Source organism: Nymphalis io, chromosome 6 (genome assembly GCF_905147045.1).
Source record: "Nymphalis io chromosome 6, ilAglIoxx1.1, whole genome shotgun sequence".
Taxonomy (NCBI): Eukaryota; Metazoa; Arthropoda; class Insecta; order Lepidoptera; family Nymphalidae; genus Nymphalis; species Nymphalis io.
In genome coordinates this window covers 3,404,113-3,413,512 of record NC_065893.1, presented here as the reverse complement: position 1 = coordinate 3,413,512, position 9,400 = coordinate 3,404,113, and the positions used below count along the sequence as shown (strand labels likewise).

Here is a 9,400-nt window from a genome sequence, read left to right as displayed (position 1 = left end):
ACTATCGAAAGAAAAAAAAAACCAAATCAATGACCATTATTTATCAAGCAATTATAACAATATTTAATTTATAGTAAACTCTTTTGATTGATTGAAACTTTAAAGACATTTTGATGTTTAATTTATTGTTAAAGGGTTTAAATTACTTTGACAATATTAAAAATAAAATCCTTTAGAAATAATATCATTATTCTTAATCAAATTTATTTATTTAATGCAATAAATAAAACTTAATTCCATTTGAATTCTGTTAGCAGCGCCACCTTTGAACAGACTATGTTTGTTTATATTGTTTGTGTAAAATAAATCATCTCAAGTTGTGTAAAATACTAAACTATATTTCAAAAATATTTAGCAGTAATTCAATTTGTCTGTTTTTTTATATATAAGAGCTAAGTCACCATTTGTGACTATCACGCTCTGTGAGTTATACAATACACTTATTTCCTTAATCGTAGACATTTGTTAGTTAATTTGTGTAATATTTTCGCCTCATTGCTGTTAGGAAATGCCACAAAAGTTATACATTTATCAATAGTTAACGTAGTTTTAAAATACTGATTAACATTCTGCCTAAGTGACTCGCTCCGAACACATTCCAGTAATATATGATATATGTCTTCAGTTACACCACATTCGCTACAATTGGCAGTTGTTACTTTTTTAAGTAAATACGCAAATGAGTTTAATGAAAGGTGTCCGGAACGAAGTCTCAAAGCCGTAATGAGGTCTTGACGACTAAGGTCACATTTGTCTATCCATGGCTCATTCCAAGGTTGTGGTTGCATTGTTTTATACCATATGACCTTTTCTTTCGAACGTTCATCAAAATATTCTTTCCACCAGAACCTACATTTTTATTTATACATCCAAATAAGATCAGAGAAATATGGGTCCACAGGTATTGTTATACCATCGACACTAGCTTGTTTTGCCAGGTGGTCCGCTATCTCATTCCCAGTTATTTCAACGTGTGATGGTATCCACTAAAGAGACACAGATTTTGTGGTTTTATTTAATTTATCAATTTGATTTAGGATAGTGTAGGCTATTGAAGTACCCCGATAGCTGGTGGTGCATTTTGTCAAATGCTGAAGAGCACTCTTGGAGTCTGTTAAAATTACGAAATTCTAAGATTCAATAGATTTAATATATGACAGTGCCTCCGAAATTGCTTGTCATTCTATGAACATAATACAATGGTATTTACTAAGTTGAAATTTCAAATGATTTTTAGTTTGCGCATCATATAAGGCTCCACCTGAAGCGTTTTTATCTTTTGATCCGTCTGTAAATATTTGATAATGATTTTTGTATGTATTGTTAATAAACTGGTTAACTAATGTTTTAATTTCTATTAAGCTATATTTATTTTTTGAATATTTTAATGGCATAAGGTTACATTTAACAACGCTATTTATATCAATATTGCTAACCCAAATTTTTAAGGAGAACATGTCTAACTGCTTGCTACGTTGAATGGTGATCGATTGTAATTCTGCATGGTTTGTGATCAGTAAGGGTTTCCGTTTATTTTCCCAATAACTAAGACTTTCATTCGAGTTAGATATGTTGGAAAGCAACTCTACGACTTTATTACTTTTTAAGGATTTAGATTTGAGCCCAAATTTTCCAGCTAAGTAACGTCTACGGATAAACAAAGGTTGCAAACAAAGTTCACTCTCGATGACGTGGATAGGTGTAGCTTAATTGAAGCCCCCTATAATTCTCATTGCTTGATTTTGAATAATATCTAACTTATTTAGATTTCTATTAGCAGCATTGGCATATAAAAATAGGCGGAATCAATTCTACTTCGTATTAAAGAAGTATATATACGTCTTAAATGTTTTGGGTGAACACCCCAACCCGATCCAGCTAATACCTTAAAAACGTTAAGACATTTCGAAGCTTTATGTACCGTTTCATTTATATGTTTACCCCAGCGTAATGAACGATCCAACCACATCCCAAGATATTTCACAGATTCGAGATAGATGAGATATTGTACAGTTATTAACTTTTAATAGGATTTCCTTTTGGTTTTCGACCTTTCGAAAATAGACATACTTTAGTTTTGTTCGAAGAAATATCAAGACCTATCTTATATATTTGTTCATTAAATATATGTAATGCTTTTTGTAATTGCATTTGTACATATGCGATATTTTTATTTGAAACATATATCACATAATCATCAGCGAACTGTGAGATGTTAACAGAATCATCATAAACATCACAATAAACATGAATCGTAGCTATATTAAATAATAATGGATCACCTTGTGCCAAACCTAAACAAGTAGATCTCCCTTATTTAAGGTCTTTACCACGAATATTAAGCCAACGGTCCCTCAGAAAGTTCCAAAGACAGTTGCAAATTTTACTGCCCACACCAAATCTATTTAGAATGTTTAAAAGGACTGAAATGTTCACATTACTGTAAGCATTATTTATATCGACGAAACATGCAAGGGATAGATAGGGGAAGCATGCTAGAAAGGAATATATCCTTTCTAGCAAAACCCATCTGTATATGAGTAACTAGATTACTTAAATTATCGTGACAAGATCTAGTTTTTCGAAAACCTATCGTATCGCTCGAGAACATATTATTTTTTTCGAAATACCATTCTAATCGTTTGTTAAGGATAGAATGAAAGATTTTACATAAGCAAGATAACAAAGATATAGGACGGATGGATGAATTAAGCTTTAAAGCTTAATTCATCCATCCGTCCTACCAAACCTACCAAAACCAGGAAGAGACTAAGGGTCCGTTCACACAGACCGGCTCGGAGAGCATCGGCCTGCTTTTTTCTTTTCACACAGACCGGGTCGTATACGCTTGGAATTGGCCGGAGCGGAGCCGCCAACTATTTCACATCGACCGGCTGGAAGAGATCTGAAAGCGGGTGCGGTTGGATGTGCTCGGAGCCGGTCGGATGCGCTCGGAGTCGGGTGGATACACTACAAAGGCAGTGCCAGTATTCCGCGCAGTCTAAGTTTTGTTTTCGGTGTGTTAACGTGTGCTTTTCGAAACATGGATTTAGATAGCTCCGACGAAGAAATATATTTGTTAGCAAGATTACTTGAAATAGAACATAGGAAACGTAAGCGCAAGCGGAAACAAATATGGGTAAAACATATTTGGAAAAACAGACTAATCCATGGGGAGTTTCACACCATTTTCGAGGAATTGAAGAGAGATAGCCTAAAATTTTATGAGTATTATCGTATGGAATATTGGCAATTTTTGAAATTGACAGATTTGTTAAGAGTACATATAACAAAAAAGACTACAAATTATCGTTGCACCATTACAGCCGAAGAAAGGTTAACGGTAACTTTAAGGTAAATAAAAAACAATTATTTATACTAATCATGTTATTTAGATCACAAAATCACAGCCCTCCATTTATTAAGCATTGTTTACGTTAATGAAATGTAAATTACTTATACTAATCATGTTAAATAACACAAACATCTAAATAGATCACAAAATCACAGCCCTCCATTTATTAAGCATTATTTACGTTAATGAAATGTAATTAAATAGTACAGATTTGTGTGTGTTTAATTATTATTATTATAATTATTATTGTTTTTGATTGTTTATTATTTTGTATTTTGTGTGCTGGTATTGTACCCGTAAGTAGTCTGATCTGGATAGTTTTGAGGAATATAGGTTTCGTTTGACACTAGGTAAGTAGATTGATTAGTCGATGGCGGTGAATTTATAGACAAAGAATAATTCAAATCTGTACCGTTTCATACAGACTTAATTCAGCTTCATTAACAATGTTAAACACGCGCCTTTTAATTCGTGCTTGGACTTCTTTTGGGAATGTTTCCACTGTATCTGACATAGACAAAAAAAAATTACGTAATGCCTTGTCACGGGGTGTAGTATTTCTTTTTTCTTCAAGATACTCTTCGAAAACCGTAGCAACATCTTTGCTTAAGCGTGGTCTCTTTTTCGAGCCAGAAGTACTTGCAAGCGATTCAACTTCAGAATGGTCAGAACGTTTAGATGATGTCGATGGTGGTGGTATTGGTGTGCCAGGCTCTGAATCATCCGATGATAATGTTACATTAGATATTTGGTTTCGATTGCGAAAAAATGGTATTATAAAAGAAAGTTCTTTTTCAAATTTTATCAATTTGGACGTAGTTGCACCATCGCCACTCTTGCCTTTTCGGTTATAATAGGCTTTTCTGAAGTTATCTCGCAGTTTCTTCCAACGATCCTGGCACTGCGTCACTGGAAAGAACAGAAATGAAAAATTAATAACATAACTCTTTTTTATTTTATAGTTCGTTTTGGTACGGCAGTCTTATATTTCTATTTTGTGTGTTTGTTTTATTTTTACAGATTCCTCATCACTGGTTGCAGTTTCAAAAACTTGTCATTTAATTTTCGAATGGGAATTTCTACAGTTCATTCAATTATTCATGAGACAATCAGAGTAATTTGTGATGTTTTGATGCCCATAGTTATGCAGATGCCAGATGAAGAAATGTGGGAAAAGGTTTCACGTGATTTCTTTAATATTTGGAATTTTCCTAACTGTTTGGGCGCTATAGACGGAAAGCATGTCAATATACAGGCACCAGATAATAGTGGAAGCTTATACTATAATTATAAAAACTTTTTCAGTACAGTGTTACTAGCTGTGGTCGACGCGAAATACAGTTTTTTAATTGTTGATGTCGGATCATATGGTAAAAATAGCGACGGCGGAATTTTACAGAATTCAAAATTTTGGAAAAAACTCAACACCAATAAGTTAAAGCTGCCCCCAAATAAACCTCTACCTAGTACCACTGAAAGCTTACCACATGTTTTTATAGGAGACGAGGCATTTCCTTTGAGCAATAATATATTGCGGCCGTATCCAAGAGAACAAGCAAGAACAGAATTATCAAAAAAAGTATTTAATCTGCGTTTAAGCAGGGCAAGAAAAGTCGTAGAATGTGCATTTGGAATGCTAACTCAAAGATTTGAAATTTATCAAAAACGAATGAAAATTCAGCCGAAGTACTGTGATTTAATTATATTAGCAACTACATGTTTACATAATTTTTTAATAGAAAATCGGACGCCAGGACAAGAGAATGAATTTCACAGCAATATAAATTTATTAACAGCAATAACAGACAATAATAATGAAAACAGTTCTAATAGCGACGCAGTTCTAACCACAAGGAATAAATTTAAGGATTATTTTTCATCAAGTGGTGCTTTAGATTGGCAAGATCAAGTGGCTACGCGAGTTTCTTAAGTTATATTTAATAAAAATTGTCTACTACATAAGTATATTCTAACGATCAGATACTCAAACGAGTTTTTAAAGTAAGGGCGCATTTAAACTCATGTTATTCCTATTTTGACTTTGAATCTAACACGTCGCAGCACGAGTTTAAGAAGCCCTTGCTTTAAAATTCGTTTGAGTATCTGGGGGTAGGTGTAAAACAATGAAAACCTTACTTACCACTTATTCCGAGACATTTGCTAATTTCCTCCCATGCATTGTCTTTCATTATCCGATCGCTATATGATGGCTTGGTTATGTCAAATAAACACTCATATTTTGACACGAGTATTATTAATTTTTCATCATTCATCTTTTCGTACAAGTACGCACAACTATTACGTTCAAATGTTGCTATCAAAATGGCGGTCGGCGCGGCCGCAGCGGGCACGCAATCGGAGCCGATCGGCTACGCGATAGAGAAAGAGCACGCAATCGGAGCCCATCGGCTGCGCGAGCGAGAAAGAGCACGCAATCGGAGCCGACAGGCTGCGCAAGCGAGAAAGAGCACGCAATCAGAGCCGATCGGCTGCGCGAGCGAGAAAGAGCACGCAAGCGGAGCCGGTCGGCTCCTTTTATTACTTCACACGAAGCGCGTTCAGGCATTTTTAATGACAAAAAAGGTGCAAATGCAAAAATAAACTTTACTACAATCACTCAAAACACTGTTTCCAACGTGATAAAAATCTGCTCTCCTCTCCGAGCCGGTCTGTGTGAACGGACCCTTAAAGTCTCTTCCTGGTTTTGGTATAGGGACGATTTCAATATAACGCCACTAATGAGGTATTACAAGCAGCGAAAAGAATTTATTATATAAATAGCGCAAAATGAGAATACCTTTTTCTGTTAAATTTTTTAACATTGAGTATGATATATCATCACAACCAGGAGCCGTGTCAGTAGACTTAATAGCTAATAAAATCTCTTGCATAGAGATAGGAGTTTCTAAACTGCTATTGTGAATATCAAAATAGGGCTTGGGTGGCAAAACATAGTCGGCGGTTAAGGATTTTAAAACATCGTGAGTAAGTTGTTCATCAATATATGACTTTGTAGTTCTATATTCTTTAATTCAACGCGTACGTTGCCACAATTCAGTTGAAGAAGAATTTTGATTCAATGACGAACAATATTTATGTCAGGAAATAGAATCAGCTTTTCGAATATTTTTTTGTAGTTCAGATATTTTTTTTTGTAGAACGTCGAGATTACTTGGTGTTGGGTTTTTTCTAAAGTTAGTAAGAGCCAGTCGACGTTCTGCAACTAATTTTGATAATTTACTATTCCAATATGGTTTCGGGGTAAAATTACGTGTTGGATTTTGATTTATGTAACTATTTGGAATATACGTATCCGCTGCTCCATTTAAATATGATATAAAAACATCGTAAGCCTGTTGAGGATTTTTTGGTAATCTTAGGTCGGAGAATATGCGATCAAGATATTCCCGATAATGTTATCGGGAATATCTTGAATCTCGGGAATATCTATAAAAACTAAATTTTAAAAAAGCGAACTGGCCATGTGGCCAGTATTGCCATGTGGCCAGTATCTATTGCCTGCAACAATATGTTAATATTATAATCATTAGTAATTTCTCATATTATGATGTATAGGGTCATTACTTATACCTAATGATACCTTCCGCTAATTTTTAGTGGGTATTCCGATATTCGTGGCGCAGTCAGCCCCTTGGACACCAGCGAGTCCCACATACCCTCCACTGTTCACGTTGAATAAACGCGTAATACGTTTTTATAGCGTTAAAAAAAGGTGTTCACCTTAAGAGGTAATACATCTAGTTCTAAGTTATAAAAAATATTTATGTTAAGTTGATATAATTACTCATGGTGAATCAAAATAAGTAAATAATATGCTGATGGTAGAGATAGATGCACTTAGGATAAAAAAACGCGTATTTAGCTTTATTCTACTGTTTTGGAAACCACACGCGCACTGCTCTCATTATCATATTCGAATAAATTGAATACAGAACATCTTAACAACAGAAACGAAAAGTTATGTGACAAAAGATTTCGGGGTGCCGGTTTTGTATTACGGTTTAATCTTTTAGTAACATTTCTATCAATTTAAATGAAATGAATGAGGGCGCTGCACGCAAGGACAATAGTAAACGCTCCACATAGAATACAATTTTAAAATTATATAAGTGCGTATTATCAATTATTGTTGTGTTAAAAATACATATATATGTGTAATTAATTTGTGATAATGTTATCCAAACGGATTACCCAGAGATGACGACAAAAAGGGACGTTCAAATATACATATGACGTGACGAAGACTTAACAAAATCAAAAATTGATAATTAAATCGCTAAAACTTTGACCTTCCTAATGACATGAAAACGAACAGTTGAACCACATGTGAAGACGAGGGGAGGTGAAGGAATTAAATTAATAATTACAATTGGTGTTGTTATAAAGGAGTGATAATAAATGTGTGGGTGGCCTGAACAGAACTTTATAAACTACGCAACGAATCATCAAGAGCTTGAAGAATCAATTGCTAAATTTCACAAAGCCACCTAGTGAGCTGTTGGTCTAGGGGTCTCAAGTACTGCGTTTATTCAACTGGAAAGAGTTCGATCCCGAGCGGAACACAAACAGTTTAAAATTTCAAAACTTTGTTTGACATTTTAATAATTTCATTATATATATATTATTATTTTTTAATTTAATATTTTAAAATGTAATTTTCACATTCAAAATCAATGATATCATTATTATATTGTAAAACATGAGTTCCCCTTTTCTAAGGTTAACATGTCCTCATTGCCCCAGTTCGGCGCGAACGTTTAACTCGCATGGGCTTAAAATACATATTGGGCATAAACATAAGGAAGTGGCTCGTTTCCCTGTCGGGACCGCTAGCGCGCAGCAGTCCCTTCAACCCGACGACGACGGTATAAGTGCACCATCTCTGGGTTCACAGCCTCCTATCAATGTCCTTGATGGTCTAGCGTCACTCAGGAGATCTGTAAGGGTGCTAAGGCATGTTCCTAAGGGAGTGAGGAACCTAGCGGCCGGTAGATTGTGCGACATTATAGGAAGGTGTATTGAGACCAATGGAACAACAGATTGGTGTACACTGCTCACATTTTCTTATACTGCGCTTAAATTACCACTTCTGCAGGGCTCGGGTAACCTTACGTCCAAAGTGAAGGCCAACATAATATCCTGTGGCGCACCCGATGATGTCGATAAAGATGTGTCCTATAGAGCGTCTTCAGTCCAAAAGGCGATCGAGTCAAAGGTGTTTGAGGGTGACTTGAGGGGGGCAGTGCGCTTGTTAATGTCTGATGATGCAATAGCACCGCCTGGTCCCGAAACTCTAGCTTCCTTGAGGTCCAAACATCCATCCCCGTCGCGTCCATTAGCTTTTCCTCTGGCGTCGGATCGATCCATTCAAATCTTAAAAGTCAAAAAGGAAGACGTAGTCCAGGCTCTAGGCAGTTTTCATAATGGTTCAGCGGGCGGTTTGGATGGTATTCGTCCAGTTCATTTAAAAGAGCTGATCACGAATTCTGCAGGGGACAACGGGCAACGTTTGCTTGAATCTTTGGTTGATTTGTGTAACTTCAAAAAAAGATGGGGGCATTAGACCAATTGCAGTGGGGAGCATCTTTCGTCGTTTAGTGGCTAAGCTAGGGTGTCGTGCTATTAGAGAGGATATGGCCAAATACCTCCAGCCGCACCAGTTGGGGTTCGGAACCCAAATGGGGTGTGAGGGAGCAATACACGCAACACGTACATTTGTAACAGAGCCAGGGAACGCAGATTGTGTAGTGATAAAATTAGATCTTAAGAACGCGTTCAACTCAGTGGAAAGGGACGTACTCCTTGTTGAGGTCAGTAGAAACATTCCTTCTCTTTATCCATTTCTTCAACAGGTCTATCAGTTCCCTTCTAAGCTCTTCTTCGAAAATTCCCTAATACTTTCCCAAGTTGGTGCACAGCAGGGGGATCCGCTTGGACCACTTACTTTCAGCCTTGCAATCCATAAGGCAATCTTGTCTTTAAAATCTCCTCTTAATATATGGTACCTAGATGATGGCACTATTG

At 36.0% G+C, this 9,400-nt stretch overlaps 1 protein-coding gene and 1 pseudogene across 2 annotated transcripts; one reads left to right on the top strand and one right to left on the bottom strand.

The window, feature by feature from the left end:
* Nucleotides 1-3,043: 3,043 nt before the first annotated feature.
* On the top strand, nt 3,044-5,598 carry LOC126769149 (uncharacterized). 2 transcript variants are annotated; one of them, XM_050487764.1, is made up of 3 exons: nt 3,044-3,354; nt 4,376-4,532; nt 4,661-5,598. In XM_050487764.1, exons 1-3 carry the CDS (start codon nt 3,044-3,046, stop codon nt 4,709-4,711), a joined length of 519 nt encoding a protein of 172 aa, XP_050343721.1. In that variant the 3' UTR covers nt 4,712-5,598. The 2 variants fall into 2 exon arrangements, with proteins under 2 accessions (XP_050343721.1, XP_050343720.1); XM_050487763.1 differs by having other exon boundaries at nt 4,376-5,598.
* On the bottom strand, nt 3,342-6,027 carry LOC126769170 (uncharacterized; annotated as a pseudogene).
* Nucleotides 6,028-9,400: the final 3,373 nt, after the last annotated feature.